A 24,347-nucleotide genomic window follows, 5' to 3' on the forward strand; every position below is an offset into this window, starting at 1 on the left:
AGATATTCCCTGAGGGACCATTCTGCCCACCTGTCCTGGAATGGTGTAAGAGGATCACAGTGGAGTAGAGTCTGCGCCTACCCTTTTGAAAAGGGAGGAGACAAGGGAAGGAGTGGGATAAGGAGATGATCAGTCATGGAGCTATTGCTTCTGAGGAAACTCATGCAGGCCTTGATTCAGCAAGATACTGTGCCCAACTTCAAACGTGGGAATAGTCCCACTGGATGCCTCTGGGGCCTCAGTGAGCCTTCAGAGAGAAAGTGGTAGAGGGAGACCAAAAAAGACTCCATGAATGACACACAAACCTTGATGTGAATGCTAGGGCCCCAATCTTGCAAAAGCGTATGCCTACCTTTCCACGCTATTAGTAATCCCACTGAAGTTGATGGAACTACACTCAGGGTGAAAAGTTAAGCACATGCCTAAGTTCTTGCAGAATAGGGGCCTAGAGTTGTAACTCAGATACCTTAACAACATCAGAATAGTTTATCTTTTTCAAAAAATTCCCTTTTGATCTAAACAAATGCGTACAGACGTATTTCTGCATGTGCGTGCATCTGTGTATGTGTGAGTGACAGCCAACTAGCTCATATGGTCATGACCAAGCTATATTTCAGAAGAGAAAAGAAACACATTTATCACACTTTTCCTAAAACGAAAAGCTACAATTTCAAGTTCAGTATTGAATATCTTGTCCTTCCCTCCCCACCCCACCCCACCCCACCCCCTGCTATTTCTGGGTTTTCCCCCCTTCCAACTTACTTTAGCACCATAACACATTTTAAACATTACAATCCCTCTTCAGATACTACACAAAAATTGTCCCATAAAAATAGTGCTTTTTGCCAAAAAAAGTTATATATATTATATATATAAATCAACTAAATCCGTGGCAAATGTGCAATGCAGACGCCTCCTCTATTTAAAGTGAACATCAGTTCACTTCCTCTTTTTTATTTTCCCCCCTTTCCTTTACCTTTTTCTCACACTTCATCCGTGATTTTAAAAAGGTGCAAGTCGATTTGGAATCTTGTAATTAAGCACATACACACACAAATAAATTCAGATGGGTCTTCTTGGAATTTCTTCTCAGTTACTTTTTTTGTTTGTTTTTAAGTAAAGGTGCAAACAACAAAAAAAAATTGCTCTTTACAAAAACAAGAAAAACACCAAACAAAAAAGTGGGGTGGGAATGAGAAAAAATTTAACCCCTCCAAATAAATGTTGCCCCATTTTTTTTCACTTTCTTGTCAAGAAAGACATGGAATGGACTCTTCTGTTTTTCAATTTCGTATTCTTTTTTCTTGCTCTTTCTTTTGCATTCTGCTGCTGGCACGTGGGATATCATGCCCTGCCCAATATTAAAACAGTTCAAGTGCCAAACGGTCCCTTTTAAGTATGGGCTTGAAAATACTGGGTAGATAGGGGAACAAAACAAAACAGAAGTTTAAAAAAAAACACTTTAATGCTTAAAGGACAATGCCACAGAAATTATGTTGTTGCTGACAATGCTGTAATCCCATTCTCACTATGTCAGTTGTTTGGTTCTCTTTAAAATGGTGTTACAGTGCCCCCTTTTTATTGCTTCTGGGTGGAAAGGCAATATCCCTCTTGCTTCGCAGCCAAGAGGGCTAAGGGCTAGGGAAGTTAGGCCTCAAAAGTCCCCCCCAGGAGATTTTAAAAAAAAAAAAATATATAGAATCCATTTCACAGTTCATTTCCGGTTCCCTGATGTTTCTGAGGAAACTTGCACTACCAGGGGCTTCTGGCTGGGCAGGGAGATGAGGGGACGATGCACCTTGGTTTCATCAGATGCTTGCAACCCTTCGGCTTGCCACCGGTACCTGCGAGCGCGGAGGATGCTGGGAACTCCCTGTTGTAGGCGCTGTGAGCTCTTTTTCTGCCACACATCATATTTGGAGTACTTGGCATGCGAGGGTTTTTGAAAGCTATCCTGAAAGAAGTGAAAGGGGTGGGGTGGTAAAGGAAAAACAAAATGAGGGTCACTCTGAATAGACCATTGGCTGAAAACCCCATGACACTGTGGGCTGTTGTTGCCCCAGTGAAACCCAGCTAGGCAGACCTGCCCAATCTGAGGCTCTGAAAGCAAAAAGTCTGCATTAGGAGGGAAAAGGTGACATCTCACTCCTGGCTTTGAGATATTTAACAGCTCTTGTGCATTGGTGGGTATGAAGTTACCTGTGATGGGCACTCTCTCATTGCTTTTCTTCTCTTCCCTGACAGTGTGTTACTGCTTTTGGAGAAAGGGGGATTCATTTAAAGGATTTGCTGTACTAGCAGAAGTATTTATGAAGCCACTAAAGGCAATTATGGATGGCAATTCATTTTCTTCTAGATTTGCTTTCACTCGAGAGCTCTGCTCAGATGCAAAACCTAGTTTTTAGTTAGATATTTAGATATCTCTGCAATCCAATTTAGCCCAAATGTATTCATCTTCCTGACTGTATGTGGGGCCGATGTATTTGTCCACTAGGAAATGCTAGCAACTTTGTTCCCACAGCCCAGATGGTCCTTCTGCAAATATCAAGCAGGATGAGGGTTTTTTAAATGTTAATTTTTTCCCTACAAAAAATAGGCAGGTGTCTCTAAAATGAAGAATTTAGCCCTTGGTTCCATCTCCCTCAGACATTGCCAGTTATTGCTGCTGTTGAGAGAAAGCATAGCACAGTGGATGGGATACTGGTTTGGTTCTATTGCTGACTTTTCTGTAACCTCAGACTAGTCACTTCAGTGCTCTGGGCCTCAGTTTCCCCAATGAGGATGACACTTGTCCTCTTTTATAAAGTGATTTGAGATCTATATAAACTTTAAGTATTACTATTATTAACAGCAAGATTTTTTCTTTAGCTAAATGAGGATAGGAAAGACTAAATGAGACAGGAGGAAGCAAGTGGCCTCAATTTGTTTCTTGGTGTGATGGTTTTACTGAACCATAAAGGAGAATCAATCATCTCCCTAATCTTGCAATTTGCATTTACAGGGTCCAATTTGGAATTTTAATGAACATCCACAATTTCAAATGGAGTTATTTGGAGCTGAGGGTGCTCAGTCCCTCGGGCAAAATCAGGCCCTTGGTGCCTTGCATCAGCAGATCAGTGCTAGAGGTGAGTTAGTTCAATAAGGCTATGTCTTCACTAGCCGCCGGACCGGTGGGTAGTGATCCATCTATCGGGGATCGATTTATCGCGTCTTGTCTAGATGCGATAAATCGACCCCCAAATCGACGGCTGTAGTCCACCTCGGCAGGAGGAGTAAACGGAGTCGACGGGGGAGCCGCTGCGGTTGACTTCCTGCCGTGAGGACAGCCAGGTAAGTCGAACTAAGATACTTCGACTTCAGCTACGCAAATAGCGTAGCTGAAGTTGCATATCTTAGTTCGAACCACACCCACAGTGTAGCCAAGGCCTTAGAACACACGAGCCAGCAAGAGAACTCTGGAGTCATATGCCCAGTCCCCCGCTTTCTCCACCAGATTACAATGCTTTCCTGTTGCTCCAGTAGCCAGTACTACTTTTCGTGACTGAGCTACTTCCACTTTGTAGCGGCCAGCACAAGTTGTCTGGATGATCTGGTGGTCCTTTCTGTTCTTATTAAACTCATTTGAGTCCTCCCTTGCCTTTCAGTTTTAATCTTTATTTACCCTACTCTCTTTATTTACTTCATCTAGTCATCTGATCTCTCACTTTATTATATGTTTGTTTTGGACAGGTTATTTTACATTATTTCCCCACTGAAGATATTCACTCTATGTTCCATGAAGGTCTCTAGGTACTGTTGTTACTGCAGAAGCAGCAGATCTTAGAGATAAGAACTTTCCTCTCCCAGTGGGATTTTTTTTTTTTTTTTTTAAAGAGTGGCTGATTTCTAGATACAATCTTCACTTACCTTGCTTAGTGCTGGCAGGACCACAAGAGAAGAGGACGAGAGGTCCCGCTCAGACTTAACAGACTTTGCGCAGTATGTTTCCAAAAGAGCAAGGTCGCAGCTCCGAAAACAGCACTCCTCCACTATACCACGGTTGAATCTTCTGTTATTTCGTCCCACTGGTCTACCTGAAATGGCAGACCTACCAGTTAGGTACCAGTGGTTTTGAATTAGATTGTCCTCTCTTCTTCCTAGGTCTGCACGGAACCTGCACATTTTAGGTACTACTGCAATGTAAACAGCGCACAATTTTTGTACCAGTGTAGATATTTCAGTTAGGGGTGTCATTTTTTACTGATGTAGTTATACGTACAACTCCTAGCGTGGACACAGTTAGACTGGTATGAAAGTGCCTTATAACAGTAGATCTCATTCCCCTTCCGTATTGGAACAGCAATTGAGGGATAAAGCCCCTTTAGACCCATATAACATTAGTACATTTTTCATCAGGGTTACACAGAACATTCTTCAGACTAACCTACCAACTCTGCAGAGACGTACACTCTCTCATGTTGCTGAAGTACAGTAAATATGAACTATGAAAGGAAGTCCCCGGAGACCTACCAGTAGTTTAATTGCTTTTAAAACAAAACCAAAAAAACACAACCGCTGTCCTATTTCATCGGACATCCCCATTTTCTGCCTTCTCCACACAGTCACATTTTAAGGTCACCAGAACAAGTAAGGCACCAGAGTGAATCTGAGCTGCTATAGGGGACTTTGCTGACTCATAACATCTTTTTAAATGATTCCAGAAGCTGGGCTAGATCTATTTTCTTTTTTTTCTTTTCTGAAAACATCTCAGGCACGACCTTTAATCAGCGAGCCGTGAAGGTTAGAAGGATGGTTTTCTTCCTAGAAAAGTTCAGTGAAGGGAAAAAGACAAGCATTGTTGGGAGTTTATTTCTCTCATTAAAATGTTGGTGGCATGTGAACTCCCCGCATTTGGATTGTATTTAAAGGCACAGCCTTCTCCCCCGGCCCCATGCTTCGGACTGTGGCTCCCCATTTAATTCTAATTTCCAACCCCAGCCCTACCCTGATTGGGGTCAGCAGCAGTGGCCAGTTCCCTGTGACTGGCTGCAAGTTGCTGGAAATAAAAGGGTGCATTTTAGTGCCTTGTTATCTCTAGGGAAAGACCCCATGACTGCTGTGGGTGTGTCCATATGAGCTGCCTGGCCCATTGGTGAGTCTGTGCATGTATTCCAGTTTGTAATACCCACTAATCAGCAGGTAAACAGTAAAGACAGCTGGGAGGGAGAGAGGCAGATGCCTCACTTACAGATACAGTGGATGTACTCTTCTCTGTGTGTGTTTAACTCCCATCAATGTCTATGGCGGGAGTGGCCAAACCACGGCTCGTGAGCCACATGCAGCTCGTTTACAGTTACAATGCGGCTCGTGGAGGAACTCATCCCCCCCTCCCATTCTTCATCTACCAGACTCGGGGGCGGGCACAGGAGAAGCTCAGGGCTTCTACTCTGTGGTGGGGCTAGCGGGGAGGGGGTCTCTCAGGCAGGGCTTCCGCCCCACAGGGCATACCTGCTGGGGCTGGGGGCTTCAGCAGGAGTGGAGCTAGAGCCCCAAGCCCCGACAGGTGCTTCCTGTGAGGCTGAAGCCCCGAGACCCAGTAGCGTAGCTGGGGGGGGGGAGCGGGGCAACGGCCACTCCCCCACCGAGCACAAGTGGCACCTTTTACATTTTTTGGTGCCTTTTTAAGTTTTACTCGCCCAGTGGTGCTCTGGGTCTTCGGCAGCGGGTCAGCCGGGTGGCGCCTTTTTTATCTCCGCTCCCCCTGTCTTCCCCACCTGGCTACGCCATTGCTGAGACCCCCTTCCCCACAGCACAGAAGACCCTAGCCCCACCACCCCATCGCAGGGCTGAAGCCCCAAAGCCCCAGCAAGCACGTCCGGCCCTCGATTATCGTATGTGGCTCAGAAGATCAGTAAGTTTGGCCACCCCTGGTCGATGGGAAATGCAGGCCTATGCAGAGAGGGAGGGAATACCTGTCTGAGTTCACACTAAGAAGGGATCCACAGCTGTCCAATCATTTATATGCATAACTGATTGTCATAAATATAAAGGGAAGGGTAAACACCTTTAAGATCCCTCCTGGCCAGAGGAAAAACCCTTTCACCTGTAAAGGGTTAAGAAGCTAGGATAACCTCGCTGGCACCTGACCAAAATGACCAATGAGGAGATAAGGTACTTTGAAAGTTGGAGCGGGGCTGGGGAGAGAAACAAAGGGTTCTCTCTGTCTGTGTGATGCTTTTGCCGGGAACACAAAAGGAATGGAGTCTTAGAACTTAGTAAGTAATCTAGCTAGATATGCGTTAGATTCTGTTTTGTTTAAATGGCTGATAAAATAAGCTGTGCTGAATGGAATGTATATTCCTGGTTTTGTGTCTTTTTGTAACTTAAGGTTTTGCCTAGAGGGATTCTCTATGTTTTGAATCTGATTACCCTGTAAGGCATTTACCATCCTGATTTTACAGAGGTGATTCTTTTACTTTTTTTCTTCAATTAAAAATCTTCTTTTAAGAACCTGATTGCTTTTTCATTGTTCTTAATATCCAAGGGTTTGGGTCTGTGTTCACCTATGCAAATTGGTGAGGATTTTTATCAAGCCTTCCCCAGGAAAGGGGGTGTAGGGTTGGGGAGGATTTTGGGGGGGAAAGACGTTTCCAAGCAGTCTCTTTCCCGGTTATATATTTGTTAGACGCTTGGTGGTGGCAGCAATAAAGTCCAAGGGCAAAAGGTAAAATAGTTTGTACCTTGGGGAAGTTTTAACCTAAGCTGGTAAAAATAAGCTTAGGGGGTTTTCATGCAGGTCCCTAGAGTTCAGAGTGGGGAAGGAACCTTGACACTGATCATACTCAGATGCAGGAGAGCTAACAAGACAAATGTCCCCTTTTCTATTACAGACACGGGACCCGTTCCTATAAGCAACTGAAATCTAGTAGAATCTAAGTATTGCACTGTCCCTGCTGTCTGAAAAACTAGGAACAGCTCGAATATTTAGCATATTTATGATTCCAGGAAAAGGAGAGGGAGTGTAAAGTGAAATTCAAGAAAAAGCAAAGTGACCCTTTTTGATAGTACTCCATTCACATTCACACTAGTGGAAGGTTGTGTCAGCATTTCTGTCCTAAGGTGCTGAAGTGCATAGGTCTGGGGAAGGGATTATGTTTTAAAGACTTAACATTTCTTTCAAAGAGAGAAGTTAGCTATCCGTTAGGTGCTTTACCTAAGTGACTAGGAGCCTAAATTCCATTAACTTTCACTGTAACTTAGAAGCCTATGGGTGGGATTCAAAAAGGTATTTGGGCACCTAACTCCTACTGATTTCAATGAGGACTTGGTGCCTAAATCTCTTGGCAGATTCCAGCCTAAGTCACTTTTGAAAATGGGACTTAGGCACTTTTGACAATTTTAACCAATATCTACTGCACACAGTTATGTGTGGGATTCTCAGAAATACACCTCATTGGCCTAACTCTGCTCCCATTGAAGTCAATGCAGTACCAAACACTCTTGAAATTCCCACCTTTAGTTTGGCAGGTGAGTAGTCCAATATGGCCTTGTGTTTTTGCTTTTGCTATTTCCACCTTCCATTCTTCAATCCTTTTCCCCAAACTCAACATTCCTTTCCCACCAAAAAGGAAACAAACAAAAACACTTGAAAACCCTGAGAAGTTGCTGTGTAACCGTCTGCCTGCTGTTTTCCTTGCTCACTTTGCTGCCAACTATTTTCCTATGATAGGACACATTTCCAATTACATAATTGTATGATGGCCGGGGATTTGAATCTCACCAGAAGCCAATACAACCTTTCATGAAAGATTTAGTGCTTTTAAAAACAAACAAACAAGGATATTCAGTACCAGAAACTACTTCTAGATAATGACCCAAAGGCAACAGAAGCCAGGAAATGTCTAGTAAAGGGTGATAACACTGCTGGCCTAGGTTGGGGTGAGTGTTAGTTCCCTAATGTGATTTATTCATGGACTGAAGGGTGAATTTCCTGGCTTTTGGCCCATTTGTGGCCTCTTGCCTTAATGTCACTGAAACATGGAAGGAGGTTAGGTTGCTGTATTACCACACTACTATAGGGAATCTATTCTTTGGCAGAGGTGATGGAAGAGGGATCAGCAGCCATTCACTCCCAGATTAGTGCAAGAGTTAAATGTTTACCTTTCCCCTGGTGTTCTCTATTTAACTAATGACTGTATTTTCACAAGGAGACCTGCTTCCTTTCCTGCTCCATAAATCAATCATTCTGTTAAAGCCCTATGCTTACTGGGCATGCTCCTCTGAAATCAACCCCCCGTACTGCTGATATGTACGAGGTTACCCAGAATCCCTAGAACTTGTATTATCACTTAAAAACAGGACCCTTCCTCGATCAGCCCACACCCAAGTTGGGAAGCCCCTCGGGGAAGGGGGTTGGTTTGAAGTAGCTTACAGAAAGAGCAGAGTTAGCAGTAACATTAGCGCACGTGAATGCTGCTGGGGCAGTGCAAGTGCATTTCATAGCAAAGTATTATGCATCGTCTCTGGCCAGTGTTTTCAGAGGTGATGAGCACCTGCATCTCCCTGTGACTTCAGTGTGAGCTATGGAGCATCTGTGGGAAAATCAGGCCAGTGCTACTTAGATACCTAATTTTCTGCACCCATGTTTTTGAATACTTTTGGCCCTTGTGACTGCAGCAAGAAGAAGCGATTGCGCTCAGTCACCTAGCGACTGGGCTGCCGGGTGACCGCAGGCAAATCACATCCCCTTGCCATGCCTCAGTTTCCCCACCTGTAAAATGAAGCTAAAATTGCCCTCCTTTGTAAAGCACCTTGAGAGCTACTGATGAAAAGCGAGCTAGGTAATATTATTATAGTTATGTAGGTTCTACTATCACTAATACTTACACCGCAGAGCAAATATCTGCAGCGTAACTGCAGGCCTCAGCTTGGTCATGCATGTAAGTAGCAAACAGGATTTTTGATAGCACTTCTTCCCTCTCCCTTAGTATGATGTGAAACAAGTGCTACTGCGGGAGGCCCATGGGTGTATGCACACGCATATCCTAGGTGACCTAGCAAGGAGCTGGAGGAAGAAGATTCAGTCCTGCTCACGTCACCTACATTCAGATCTTCCAAATCAAAGTGAGTGTGGCAGGCGTGGCTGGGCGGACGTCAGGTGGCCACCTTTCTGCTTTTCATAGGAGTGCGACATAGCAACAAGTGACACTGGGTCATGCTGCCGGTCTGGGAGCCCACTGCTGGAGAGCCGGTATCTGGAGAAAGCAGACTGACCAGAATATTACCTAATGTTCGGAGCTTGTTTTTAGAGCTCACAGAGGAGGAGAGGTGCTGGCTGATCTGTTCCTTTAATTCAAACAGCCCCAGGACGCCAGCCACAAAGTGTGGACAGGTTTGCTAGACTGGTCATCCCTGAATTTCTCTGGCTCCCCCCCCCTCCCTCTCCCGCCATCAGCTTCTCAATCAAAACTGCTACTAGCAGTGACATTTGAGCGCACGTACGGGGATGTATGCCTGAGGGAGACTGCGTGTGAGACAGACGCCTGTCAGGGATGCTCTAGAGAATACTTAGTCCTGCCGTGAGTGCAGGGGACTGGACCAGATGACTCTCGAGGTCCCTCCCAGTTCTACGATTCTATGTGCGTAGCGGTATGTGTGTGGGGTGGGGTGGGACGCACCACATGCATGTCTGTGAACGGGGTGGGGGAAACGCATGTACTTGTTCATGGCTGCGTGGGGAGGAAGCAGCGTGTACGCGCTGCGTGTCTGTGTGCCACACACAGGAGAAATTTTAGGATTCTCCGGTCTCCCCGGTTTCTCCAATCAGTCAAGCACCAAGCCAAATGGAATGAGGCTTTGGGTGTAAACAATCCCCTCTCCCCTGTCAGAGGAATGTAGAGACTAACAAGAAAGCCTTTGTCAGATGGCTGGGCAGCCACAGCCATTGTCTCAGTCTGCCCCCCGCCCCCCCCCCCGCCCCCCCCCCCCCGCTCGCCTGCCCCTCCCCCCCACCCAGCAGCAACTCCCTCCCCCCGCCCCTTCTTTTTCCGAGTGTTATTGTGAGGAATGGCAGAGAGAAAGAATGTGCCCTGTCAGCATAAGTGGCTGTTGGAAAGAGCTAAATTCTTATCAGCTGTTGGAAAGGAGGAAACAGGAGCTGTTGTTTACAGAGAAGTCAGACACCCCCCCGTTTCCCCCCCTCCTCCACTGCCCCTATTCCAACAACTCCAGATCCAGGTCTTCCTTTCTATCCACCCCTCTCCCTGGTTCTGTTTTTTTTTTTTTTTGCTCATAGCAGGAGTCCCTTGCTCCTGCTGAGGCCCTAACCCTGGTGTCAGACTCTTGGCCCTGCACCCCTCATTCTAATGCCTCTGAGCCTAAATCACCATCATCCTGCTCATAGTGCAGTCACTCACACTGGTGCAAAAAGCTTCCTGGTCAGAACGATAGCCTTCAATGCTGCCTTTGCATCACTGCGTTGGACTGTAGAAGAGTCTGGGTAGCAGCAAGTCGGAGCCTTTCTCAGAAACATTCACACAGAGTTTGGTGTTTTGACATCCAACTCATTTTAGAGAGCTGGTTTTCTGCCACTCTCTCCTCTCATCAGCATCAGAGGAAAATCTTCACAAGTGCCTTGCTCAAATACAAAAACAGTCCAAAAGTCCTGCAAGATCACTTAACCTCTAGGGCCAGATCCTCAGCTGGTATAAATTGGCAAAAGTTCCACTGATCTACACCAGTGGAGGACCTGGCTACAAAGGGAGAGGTTTATACTACGTTGTGAGAGGGTCATAGGAGTTTTCATTGCAAAATGTTTTCAGCGTGTCTCTCCCCAAATTTCCTCCTGAAATGATTTGATGGAGGGGAAAAAAAAAATCACATATTTGGTACCAGCTGAAGGAGGATGTGCATTCTTCGCACGTCTCAGAACTGTTGTTTCCCCACTTTTCTCCGCTACCGCAAAACACCTTTGCATCCTCTTTCACTAAATACAGAAATGGAGAGGAGCTGAAGCAGAATCCCAGATCAAAATATTCCTTCAACCCTTATCGCCTGGGGGGTGCACAAGATCTAGATTTAAATATTACGGTTTTAGCTCATTTCCATGCAGAATAGAGAGAAACAACATCTCCACTGGCCCACCCCCTTAATCCAGTGGTTTTCAACCTTTTTTCATTTGCGGACCCCTAGAAAATTTTAAATGGAGGTGCAGGCCCCTTGGAAATTTTAGACATAGTTGGCAGAGTCCTCAGACCACAGGTTGAAAACCACTGGCTTAAACCAAAGAAAACCCCCCACACCCTTTAGATATAAGGCCTGGAATTAGGCGTGCGCCCAGAAGAACTGTTGCCTTTGGACTATTCCTGCAGGTCTCATTCATGTGTGAATTCCATTTAAACATCAGTGGGCTCTCTCACAGAGTTTTCTTCAGGAGTAAGGGCTACAGGATTGGGACCCTGGGGAGCAGCAAGTATACACTCTCCATTTCCGTTTATCGCTGTTGGGCGATGGTAGCATCCGGGCCCCGTCGTACTGGGTTGCTACACAGACAATGCCAATCCCTGTCCCACCGAGCTTACAAGAGAAACCATACCAGACAAAGCAAAAAAGTATTTTCAAAAGTTCAAAACTTTTTTATGGTTTCTATAAAAAGAGATGATTTCTCTCATCTATCCCGTCCCCTCAGTTGCCAGCACCAGCACAGACTCAGAGTGTCATCCTTGTGTACTAACAACCCAGCAGAAATGGTCCTCTGGTAATTAACTAGGCACCGCCATTAAAGTTAGTTTCAACACCGACAATCTCCATGATCGTTTGTATTTCTTTTAGAGCTGCGGTTCTTGGGAGTCATGATTAATATTTATTATTTGTAATGCGATGGTAGCTAGGAGCCCCCAGGCATGGACCAAGACCCATTGTGCTAGGCGCTGTGCAAATACACAACAAAGAGATGGACCCTGCCCCAAAGACCTTGCAATCTAAGTAATCTCCCCTTTCATGTCATTCATAAATTTCTTGATCTTGTGCAGAAGAGCTTGAAAATGTGAGTCCTAAAGACTCCGAATCCAGAGGGCATATAAAAAAGAACCCAATGCATATTTTTAAGATAATCTCATTATTTATGAACACCTGAGGCTGGCAATTCTGATTCTCCCAAGTGAATTTAATTTTTAGTCCCCTACACTGTGTACTTCCGGTGTACTTCCCTGCTTCACCAGATAAATACATTGACCCAGCTCTCCATTGCTTTGCACCTTGTATTGTCAATGACACCGGTCTAAAGTGGGTATAAAGTGTTGCCATTCTGATCTGATGGGATCTTGCATCCACCAGGCACTGGTGCAAATGGCAACACCACAGTGCAGAGCAATGGAGAATCAAGCCCAGGATGTTCGAGAGGTGCTCAGACACTACAGCAACCAGGGCTAATGGAAACACCTAAATGCAACAGTGCTATGCCTCCCAGCGATGCCTGCCTAGTGCTTTAGTTTTAATTGACTTTTTTTAAATTATTTCCTTTCATACTGATGTATAGCAGTGGGTTCCTATGAAAATCCCAGTGCTGGAAGAGAAGCGATGCATGAAATAAGTCAAAACATTTTAATGTTTAGACCTTTCTCTGATGGATGCAGGAGGAGTTCAGCAGTGTGTGTGGGGCCAGATTATCCAACAGGTTCACCTCCCCTGTATGCATGCAAATGCTGTGCTTAATGTGTGCCAGGGCTTGCCAGAGCTCAGCCCCAGCACCTCTAGGCTTGGCAGTTTGTAGCCCCGGCGCTACTGGGCTTGCCGCATCAGTTATGGAAGTAAAAAAAAATTGCTTGAACCCCGGCACCTAATTGCTTGAGCCCCGGCACCTCTTTCACTACAGATTAAGCACTGTTTAAATGGCATGCTGAGCAGCCAGCGTTCTCAATGAGAGCTGCCCGGTGCTAAGCAGTTATGAAAAATCTGGCCCCAGTTTTGAAAAGTAAAGCCAGAATTTTCCGAATACTCAGTTCAGCACAATGAGCAGGAGATAAACTAAAGAGAAAGTTCCTTAGATCATTAGGGTACATTCTAATTCAGATACCACTGAGGGCTTTTTCAGAGCTAATAAGCATGTTTCTATGCTATGCTCCTCTGTGCCCAGTGTCTCAATATAGTTACATGTTCCCATGACTTGCAAGGTGTAATTTGATTTACATTGCAGGTCCTATGAAGCACCCCTTGTTAGGTGGTAAAGGATTAACATGGGCTTGGGCTGGTTTTATTTCCTCTCCCTGGGCACAGGGACCCTTCAGAAAGATCGAGAGAAGAAAAGAGTATTTGCCACTTGGCATGAAGCTGCTTATCTGCCTTCAAAAGTGTTTTTATTTTGGACTGGAAGAAAGGGTTACTTGAGGTGAAAGGAGGTCCGTATGTCAGCAAAACAAAAGCCCCATTCCCTTTCCTCCCCAGAGAGGGGGAGGGGAGAAAGACGCCCAAAAGGAGAGAGACAGACACTCAGCTATATATAGACAGAGAGGAAGAGGTGTTAGACCCAGACAGAGCTATCCTCTTCACAATTGGCTAGTAAAGCAAGTCTCTGGTCCTATAGTCTCAGCAGAATTTAGGCATGTGGTCTGTTGACAGAAGGAAACGTGGAAGGCAGAAGATGAGAACAGAAAGAGTAGCTAGAACTGCAAACTCTTGCAGCTAAGCTAACCATCAGAAAGGAAGTGCTCCAAACCAGCTTCCAGAACTGTAGCCCCTGGAGCACTTGCTAGTGGTCAGCAGAAAAGTAGCTGGTGACATGGTGACAGTTTATGATCAGCTGCTCAATCACACCAGTACAGCTAAAAATTCTTAGTAGCATTCTTAATATTACACTGCTGTGCCACTGGGATGGCCAATCGAGGGACAGTGCACCACACTGTGTCCAGTTCTGGGTATTGTGTCCAGTTCTGGGCACCACATTTCAGGAAAGATGTGGACAAATTGGAGAAAGTCCAGAGAACAGCAACAAAAATGATTAAAGGTCTAGAAAACATGACCTAGGAGGGAAGATTGAAAAAATTGGGTTTGTTTAGTCTGGAAAAGAAAAGACTAAGAGGGGACATGATAATTTTCAAGTACATAAAAGGTGGTTACAAGGAGGAGGGAGAAGAATTGTTCTTCTTAACGTCTTGAGGATAGGACAAGAAGCAATGGGCTTAAATTGCAAAAAGAGAGGTTTAGGTTGGACATTAGGAAAAACTACCTGTCAGGGTGGTTAAACACTGGAATAAATTGCCTAGGGAGGTTGTGGAATCTCAATCAGTGGAGATTTTTAAGAGCAGGTTAGAACAAACACCTTTCAGGGATGGTCTCTAGAGAATACTTAGCCCTGCCTTGAGTGCAGGGGACTGGAGTAGACGGCCTCTCGAGGTCCCTTCCAGTTCTATGACACTAGGATTCTATACCACCATGAATTGTAGGTGATGGGTCCAGGAGACAATCTCAATGTGGTTTGCACTATGAAAGTTTTGGAACCTCCTTCTGCTCCTGTGAGATGAGGCAAAACAACAGAACTGATGCGACATCAGTTGTGCTGAACCAAACCTCAAAGTTCAGACCAAAACACTTTGGGGGTGGAAATTCAAAGCTGAGATTTGGGTTCTTTTCTAAATGTAGCCATTCCCCTTCCCCCTGAAAACTGAGATCTAGATATCAATAAATCCTATACAGTTGGTTACCAATTGAGATTGAGAATTGCCACTAATTAGCCTAAGTCAGATGGGTGGTAAGGGAGGGGAGAATTTATAACAGGGACTGCATTTGCTATCTACCTTTACCTCTCCTGGCCATCTTCCTACAAATTATACTTGTCTTTCAGTGTTACTCCTGTAATTAGATTAAAGCAGTTCAGTCAGCAAGCGAATAGCAAGATGGAATTATTCTTTAACTGGGGGAGGGAGAAATAGTGTCCTTTGATTGAAATGCCTCAACAAGACTCTTGCGACAAATTCAGGGTGCAGCTCTACTGAAACCAGTGGAGCTGCATCCTCACTGCAGAAATGAATTTGCCCAACGTAAGGGATGAAGTGTGACCCTGTCTACATGAGGAAAATGGCCTGGTGCTAACCACAGTATGTTCATCCTTCCTCTCCTTTCCCTCCTATACCTCACAGTTGTTGAATCTTTTAGCTGCTAGTATAAACGGGACAAAACAATGTGATATTGTGACGGAAAGCGTGATGTGATTGGGTCTCTACCATATTTCCAGGAACGCCGCCGAAGACATTTTTGCCCTGTATGCCGGCAGCTAACCAATTTTTTTTTGACATCAGTGATAGAGCAACAGGTTGGGAAAGGACTGTTAACTACTATTTTCAGCAGTGGGTCATTATCCATGCTTGGGGCCTTTGAAATTCACTGGGAGTGGCTTGAAACAGACAAATGCAGACAACCAGAGCTGCACAGATAAAAAAGGAAAAATGAGCATTTCCTCTGAAATCAATTTATATTGTTATTGGCAGCTTTTGTCCGTCAGCCGCAGGTAAAACTGTAAGCAGAATGCCTAATTGGATGTGTGTGTCTGGGTGTATGTACAAGCTTTCACATGTGCAGGGCACAGACTGAGCATGCAGTAATAAGAAAATGGCTTGGGAAAATCGTTATGGCAATTGCATTCTTGCACCGGTGTGATCAACTTCCCAGCAATCTCCCTGCTCCACCTCGGATATGGGAGTTTTCCGCCCAGCGAATACTCCTAGCATAACGGGCAGCTTCCTTTTGACACTTCTGGCACAGCCACATGCATGAAAAATAAGGGCTTCCGCCGGTATGGTAGAATCTTCATCACACTTGGGGCCCGATTCCCCTGTCTCGCTCCTTGGGTAGTTGCTTATATCAGTGCAAAATGGGAGTAAGGTGACATAAAAGAGGGCATAGATTCTCTACTCTCTTGCACGTGTCTTATCACAACTGCTAGTGTATTTCCGACAGCCTTCACTTTGTGGGTAGTGCATTGAGCCAGGGTAAGTTATGTTAGATCTAATGCTGGGCACATGGGGGTGTTGATACCAGACTATGGCACCTTCGGTCAGAGAGATCTTTAGAACGAGCTCTGTCTCCCTGGAAATGAACTGAATCCTAGTAGTGTGAGCTGCCCATCAGGGACGTGGGACCAGTGCTCTTAGAAGTCACCTGTTCATCCATAGGGATGAAGAAGCATGTGTGATTGCGTCTCCGCTAATGTGTCTTTGGAGGAGAACATTTCCTGCTGCATGCCCCTCTGGCTTCCCTGATGCCCAAGTAGCCTGTCAATTCAACACAAAAAAAAATGCCAGAGCTACTTACTGAAGTAGAAGCCCCTGTCCCCACAGACAAACTGCAGTGTGTCTACTAGTTCCCCACCACAGAGCGTTTCAGCAGTGCCATATGCCGACGTGGAGTCCACCGTGTATGCCAGGAAGGTGAGCGCAAGCAGCAGTATCCGCCTAGAAGCACACATCCTCTGCACCTGAGAGACACAAATTCAAAATGTTAACTATGGTACAGAACCCCACTTGAGTGTTCTCTAGGCACCAAGCACAACATGCATGTGTGTATGCATAGGAGGGCTTGTGACTGTTTGTGTAAGGAGAAGCACGTGCTCTTTAGCTTATTTGTGAAGCATTCGGACTCTTCTGACAGTGGTTAAAAACATGCAATTGCCAGACAACATTCATCTTGCCACTTGCATACAGCTGGCTCCCACAAAGTAACATCTCCTCTCAGTCACCCAGAGAAGATTCTGCCTCTGAGAGAAGTTCCCAGTTTTGTCACGGCCAAGGACGCACGGTTGCCTTAGTTGCTGCCATCAGATGTATCTTCTCCTTTTTGCTCAGTCAGTCAATCTCAGGGGCCGAGCTTTGAATACAATCTTTGGGAGACTAAAGGTGGGGTTACAAAGAGATCCCTTAGAACTGTCATTCTCTTCCTTATGGAAACACTACATTATTCTTTCAGACACCAAAACTTAGGGCTAAGGCATCATAGGTAGGGCTGTTTTCTATAGCAATAATTTAAACTGTGATTCTGTGGGACTGTTATGTACTATCATTTCTCTATTCAACTCCAGCCATGAACCTCAGTACTGACGTGCTTCATCCCCTTCTATTCCAGTCCCAGGCCTCTGAGCACTGACTGCCAAATGTGTGTCTGGGAAGGGGGAGTGGGGAAGTTGGTTGTGGTGGTAGTCATGCAGGCCAATAGTCTAGGATTAAACCACCAATTTATCTTACTTTATTTGTGGCCTAAATCAAGATTTGAACCCAGATCTCCAGAAGGTTTAAAGGCCAATGCCTAATGCCCTCCATCACAAAATCTGTACCCCCGGTTCCCCTCCCTAGCATGCTAGGGCCTGATTTTGATTCCTCTTGGGTGTGTATGTAACTCCATGAAGTGCTATCACACACCCTTGGGTGGCCTCAGGCGAGCCCCTTTACCTCAGTGTCCCACTTTCAGCCTCTTTAAAATGGAGCTAATACCACCTCTCAGGAGCGAAGAGGCTAAAATCATGCATGACTGGAGACAGGGATACCTCAGTGATGAGCCCCTCCAGAGAAAACCCTGAAATAAAGCAGCATAGTGAATGTGGCTGCTGAAATCCAGTCAGAACTGCAGGGGGAGAGAATGGCAAGATGGCAAATAGAATAAGGCAATTTTGAGGTCCACAGTTAGTGAGAGAAAAAATGCTGTATTATCTATGTACTTATGTGGCTCTCATCACCACAACATCTGAACAACTCTTAATTATTAATGGATTTTATCCAACTTCATGGTTTGATCCCTGTTTTACAGATGGGGAAGAGAGGCATAGGGTAGATAAAGGAGACTTGCCTAGGGTCACAGAGGAAGTCTGTGACTGAGCCAAGAATTGAATTCAAGTCTCCTTTCCAACCCAATAGCCTATCCACAAAGCCATCCTTCCTACCAACTTTCATAGTAGAGTACAGCTCAACCCACCAGTGACAGAAATAATCTGACTTTACCATGGTTACTAGTCCCTTTAGATCATGAAAAATAAAAGGCCACATGGGCCTAGCATGGTGGGGAAATATGAAGGGGAGCCAAGGACTCCTCCAGTAAGTGTCATCTTTTTTCTGTTACAATTTTAATGTTTGATTTCTTTTTAGAGATGGACCTGAACCAGAGCCTCCGCTCAGAACACCCCTGACCTAGTTCTGTAATTCAGGCCTCATATCCATGCCCAACACATGATTTCACTAGCTTGTATGAAGACATGTTCTGAAGAAGTAGCAAAGAGAAAGATGCACATCATATCCTCACTTGCAGGTCCAAACAGGGGGCATAAACTGATACGATCTGCCACTGTCCCTTGTAGTCCTGGTTTGTGTTCCCACAAGCCAGTACATTGGGTACTTGTTAGTCTTCCTAACCTGGCAACACTCCTAAAATCCTCCTATTGGAAGATGCTGCAGTTCAGGCCAGATATACAGGCTGGCATGTAAAATTAAAAAGGTTGTAGAGGAGTTTTTAAACTAAGGGCTGGGGGACAACTGACAGGTGCGGAGCAGCACAACATTCGGACAGACACATCTCTTAAGGGAGGTTTTATTAAAGGGGATACTCTATATCCTAGTAAGGAGGAGAGGACAGAAGTTGATAAAGTACAGGTAGGAACTGAAGAGAAACAGTCAATCAAAAGAGTTCTATTCAGTTACATCATAGGAAGGCAGACAACTAAATATTGACAAATTTTATAAGTACTTGTATACAAATGCAAGAAGTCTAAATACTAAGACAGGGTGAGCTTGAGTGCCTGGTATTAAATGAGGATATTGATAACAGGCATCACAGAAACGTGGTGGAACAACGATAATCAATACAACAGAGTAATACCAGGGTACAAAATATATAGGACTGACCCAGTATATTGCACTGTTGGGGGAGTGGCACTATATGTAAGTAAGCATGGAGTTGAATATAGTAAAAATCTTAAATGAATCAAACTGTACCACAGAATCTCTCTGGATAGAAATTCCATGCTTGAGTAATAAGTGTATAGCAATAGGAATATACTGCCAACCACCTGACCATGATGGTGACAGTAATTGTGAGTGGTCAGGGAGATTAGAGAGGCTACAAAAACAGAAAACCCAATAATAACGGGGGGATTTCTACTATCCCCATATTGACTGGGAACATGTCACCTCAGGTGCGATCCAGAGATAAAATTTCTAGACACTATTAATGACTGCTTCTTGGAGCAGCTATTCCTGGACCTTACAAGGCAAGGCAATTCTTGGTTTAATCCTAAATAGTACATAGGATCTGGTCTAAGAGGTGAATACAATTGAATTGCTTGGTAATAGCACATCATTTAATTAAAGTTAACTTCCTTGTAAAGGGGAAATACCAAAGAAACCCGCCACAGTAGCATTTAACTTCAAAATAGGGGAACTACACAGAAATGAGAAGGCCAGTTAAACAGAAATTAAAAGGAACAATCACAAGAATGAAATAGTTGCAAGCTGCATGGATTTAAACCCCCACCCACCCACACCTCCATAATAGAGGCTCCAACTATATGTATGCCACAAATATATTTTAAAAAGTAAGCGGACCAAAAAATTTCCATCATGGCTAAACAGAGTAAAAGAGGCTTTTAAAAATTAGAAGTCAAATCTTACTGAGAAAAACAGAAAAGTGCATAAGCTCTAGCAAGCCTTCACATAACACAAGTACCAGGGGCCACCCAATGTAATTAATAGGCAGCAGGTTTAAAACAAATATAAGGAAGTCCTTCTTCATACAACACACAGTCAACCTGTGGAACTCATTGCCAGGGGGTTTTGTGAAGGCCAAAAGTATGACTGGGTTCAGTAAAGAATTAGATAAGTTCAGGGAGGATAGGTCCATCAATGGCTAATAGTGAGGGTCAGGGATGCAACCCCCTGCTCTGGGTGTCCCTAAACCTCTGCCTGCCAGAAGCTAGGATTGGACAACAGAGGATAGATCACTCAATAATTGCCCTGTTCTGTTCATTTCCTCTGAAGCATCTGGGGCTGGTCATTGTCAGAGACAGGATACTGAGCTAGATGGACCATTGGTCTAACCTAGTATGGCTGTTCTTATGTTCTGATGACATTTAGAGTCTGATCCTGCACTACTGAGGTCAGTGGGGACTTCAATGGGATCAAGCTCTTAGTCACTTACTGAGGTTTTGGCTTGCACTGCACCTCCATTGAGAAACACGAGGAATATCACTGAGCCATGATTTCATTTTCATACACCCTTCCAAGCTAGAGTGTTTCCTATGAAAAGGCTTTAACCTGATTTAATGGCCTGGGCTGGGAGTCGTGACCAATGCTCCCTGGCATTACCTCGGTACTTCCTGTGCACTTCAGTCATATTCCAGATGTAGCAACTTCATGGTTGTGATCTCTAATTAGCACAATTATCCCATTTTTATGAGGCTTCTGATTGCTTAATGTCCCCTGGGGCTTAAGCTAAGCTTGCAGCTCATCACTAGGGTAGCAGGTGGCATATAGGCAGTGTCATTGCACAAGCAGCTGATATAGGGCTTAAGGACAACCAAATCGTCCCCCACTTCCAATTAACCTCCTGCTCACATAAGCACCATGGTTAACCAAGAAACTTGTCATCAGTTCCCCCTTCCCACCCCCATCCCTATCCCACCACAGTCAGTTCCTCAGAAGGGGATTGCTTAATTTTATGTTTGACCAATCTCTGCAAAAAAACAACCCTCCGCAGAAGGACTAAGATATGGGGCTTTGTCTGTCTCTGAATCTTGAAAGAACCCTGATAAAATCCTCTCCCAGACCACAAGCCTGTATACTTTTATCTGCAACATTAGCTAGGGTCACACTTTAAGAACATCTATCAGGCAAGCAAGTGACCTCCCTGCTGCGAGTCAGCACTGTGGTCTGCTCTGAAAGCTGCCATGCACAGAGAGCTGCCTGTTTCACAACCCAGAAATAAGTCATGTCCAAAACACAAGGGGTAGCTGCTCTGGAACAAAGGTCACTTCCTCTGATCCATCCCTCTCCAAGCAAGCTAGTATCCAGCTACATATTTCCATCCCCATCCTAACCACACAAGGGAACTGATGGGATATCTGAAGGGAGTACTGCTAGACCCATCGGTTCCTCTCTGGTACCTCTAGTCTAAACTCATTACAAGTCCCCTGCCCTGGCAGTGACACCCTCCACCCCAGACAGGTGTCTTGACAGAGAACAGGGAAGAGAGCTCCTTTTCTACCCACCTGTGTGCACTAGCAGAGAAAATAGAGCAGCAAGTAGCCACAGACCCCAGTGGACTAAACACCTTAGGCCAAATGCTTCCATGGAGTTACGCCAGTGATGCATTAGGCCCCAAGTGACCTGTATTCGGCTCTTCCCCTCCTTCCCAGAGCCTTCACCTTAACCAAAGAAGCAGCTGTGGCCTAGTCCCAAGCAGAGCTACCCTTAGTCTCCCCATCCCTACCATGTACCATGAGAGAATAAACACATACCGGGAGGGAGAGTTTTTGTCAGCAGTGTAACCTGATACACTCCAGTTCTGTGGAAAAAACTTCAGTTCCTTTGGAAAATGCCAGCACCTCCAGGCTTAAATTACCATTTAAGCTGGGCCCCCAGCCCTTCTCCCCATACAGAGTAAACGCGTGCCATCAGTTTACTCTCCACCCTAAAAAATGACCCACTGACTCAGGTACAGAGCCCCTTTTAAATGCCCTGTATTAAAGGCTCTGAGGACAGAGATGGTACTGATGCTGTAATCTAACCCAATACCGATATGGTCATGTGTGATCCAATGAACTGCCTAGTCTATAACCCCTCCTCTTACTCTGAATGCTGGCTCTTTCCAGACAGACAGGTCTCAGGGTGATTTTTACCTTGCGTGTATTTTTTTCCCCTCCCTTCCACAGAACAATGTAATGAGAAACCAGAGAGGCAAGCAAGCAAGCAAAAAGCATATTTACTACCTAGTGCTGCACTTTCTCCTGGTTAAAGTAGCTGCAATCCCACACAGTCCCATAGACCTTTATTTATCCATTTGCCATGTTTATTCTCTGGAATACCCAGCAGGCTTGACTGCATGACAAGTTCTGTATGGGCCTTCTGACCTCTGTGACATTGTCACTTGCAGAGAGTGCCTGGAGGACATTCAATCTGCTCTCTTTCCTCTCCAGTTACATCCCACCCCAATCTGGAAGGGGAGAGGTGTTTCGAGGTCACTTCCACAAGTGTACAAAGCCTATTTTTTTCTGGTTACAAAATCACTTTGCAGGAGGAAGCCTCCTAAATTCCAGTTGGGATACGCTGCCTGTTGTTGTCAGAGAGATCTAGGTTCAGTTCCTAGCTCTGCCACAACCTTGCTGCGTGACCTTGGGCGAGTCTCTTAATCTGCCCTTGCCTTAGTTCCCCACTGGGGAAATAGGGATGATACTGCCTTTCTTCCACCCTTTGGCTGTCTTATCTATTTTGACAGTACGCTTTTCAGGGCTGGGACAGTCTCTTACTGTGTGTATAGGATCTAGCACAATGAGGTCTTAGGCACTAATATAATACAAATAGATTAGGGCTGAAAATGGCTGGCAATATTCAACTTACTCAGGAAGTTTTTCTGGCTAAGATGTAAGGTGCACAGCACCATGGCGGGGGGGGGGGGGGGTGGGGGTGGGGGGGAAGTCTTCACTAGGAAAAAAAAATCAACCCGTTGCACTCTTGTGAAATCAGGTTGGCTCAGCTGTGTGTATAATGCTGTTTCTTCTTGCCTGCACGGACATGAAGTCAAACAGTCCTTAGTAGGGTTAAATTATCCAATAACGTCATTATAATATGATTTTCTTTACACACAGACAAGTAAAACTCCACCAGGTTTAGAAAGCTTGTTGGGCCACAAGCATGTTTTATATGAGTTTAAATATGGTTATTTTTTTGTAGCGTAGTGTCCCTAGAGTGGCTAGTTTTACTGTAACATTTGTCTTTGGCTCCTCGTTCTCTCCTCAGCTCATTGTAATTTCTCTGCTCATTCAGCGACACCGGCTCCTGCACAATGTTTCCACACTGTTCAGCAGAGGAGCTGTTCGTCTAGTTGTGTGAATCAGTGCCCCAAATGAAATTGCCGGTGAGGGGAAGAGAGAGAGAGAGAGAGAGAGAGAGAGAGACTGAATATCCCTCTCCCCTCCAGAGAAAGTCGTCCCTCTAAGTCAGGGTCTACCGGAGAAGCAGCCTGGGGAGAAGCCCCTGTACTGAAAAAAAAAAAAATAACACAAAAGCTGCCTCGTCCAGGCCCACTGCAAGTGGGAGGATGCAAGTTATTTCTCTCAGTTGCCCAGGCTGATTGGTCCCTCACCGGTCAAGTAAATCAAACTTAGGATTCCCTTAGATGATAAAAGGCTTCTACCATCTGCTTCCCCAGCACTGTTAGCGAACAAGTGAGGAGCTGAAACAAGACAAGAGCATGAATCCTATTCACCTGCAGCATACCATCTGCCCCACACTGACTCAGGTACAGGGTGACCAAATAGCAAGTGTGAAAAATCAGCACAGTGGTGGGGGGTAATAGACACCTATATAAGAAAAAGCCCCAAATATAGGGACTGTCCCTATAAAATCAGGACATCTGGTTACCCTACTCAGGTGTGTCTATTTACCCTCCACCACATTTCAGAGTGGCTATCTAAAAAGGCTTGTCTGTTTCACGGATTTTTGCACTGATATAAGCTATACTCTTGCAAAGCCCCAGCACAGATGCATTTGCACTGGGGCAAAGTGGGGCTGAAACTGGGGCAAGTTTATATAGTAATCTCTTCAGAGAAAGAGGCTGTTTTCACAATGGCTTGCACAGTGGGGCCCTGATCCCTAATTTGGGGCCTCTAAGTGCCACTAAAGTTGTCCTGGTGAAGCTCGTCCATACAGGGTTTTCATCTCTATTATAGCTACATTGGTACAGCTATACCAGTACAAAAAAATAATAATAATTAGGGCTGTCAATTAATCGCAGTTAACTCAAGTGATTAACTCAAAACAAATTACCTTGATTAAAAAAGTTATTTGTGATTAATCGCAGTTTTAATTTCACTGTTAAACAATTCCAATTTCAATTTATTATAAATATTTTTGAATGTTTTTCTACATTTTTAAATATATTGATTTCAATTACTACACAATGTGAAGTGCATAGTGCTTACTGTTATTATTTTGATTGCGAATATTTTCACTGTAATAAAGATAAATAGTATTTTTCAATTCACCTCGTACAAGTACTGTAGTGCGATCTCCTTATCGTGAAAGTGCAATAAACAAATGTATATTTGTTACATAACTGCATTCAAAAATAAAACAAGGTAAAACTTTAGTGCCTACAAGTCCACTCAGTCCTACTTCTTGTTC

At 44.8% G+C, this 24,347-nt stretch overlaps 1 protein-coding gene across 1 annotated transcript in view; it reads right to left on the minus strand.

The window, feature by feature from the left end:
- Positions 1-1,647: 1,647 nt before the first annotated feature.
- The window catches only part of IGF2 (insulin like growth factor 2), a 28,300-nt gene continuing 5,600 nt past the window's right edge, over positions 1,648-24,347 (minus strand). The window contains exons 2-4 of the mRNA XM_077820028.1: positions 16,282-16,444; positions 3,907-4,073; positions 1,648-1,954 (exon numbers count right to left, since the gene is read on the minus strand). Of these exons, the coding sequence (XP_077676154.1) occupies positions 1,715-1,954; positions 3,907-4,073; positions 16,282-16,444 (570 nt within the window). The 3' untranslated portion in view covers positions 1,648-1,714. The remainder of the gene's footprint in view (positions 1,955-3,906; positions 4,074-16,281; positions 16,445-24,347) is intronic.

This window comes from Eretmochelys imbricata, chromosome 6 (assembly GCF_965152235.1).
Source record: "Eretmochelys imbricata isolate rEreImb1 chromosome 6, rEreImb1.hap1, whole genome shotgun sequence".
In the NCBI taxonomy this organism is placed as follows: Eukaryota; Metazoa; Chordata; order Testudines; family Cheloniidae; genus Eretmochelys; species Eretmochelys imbricata.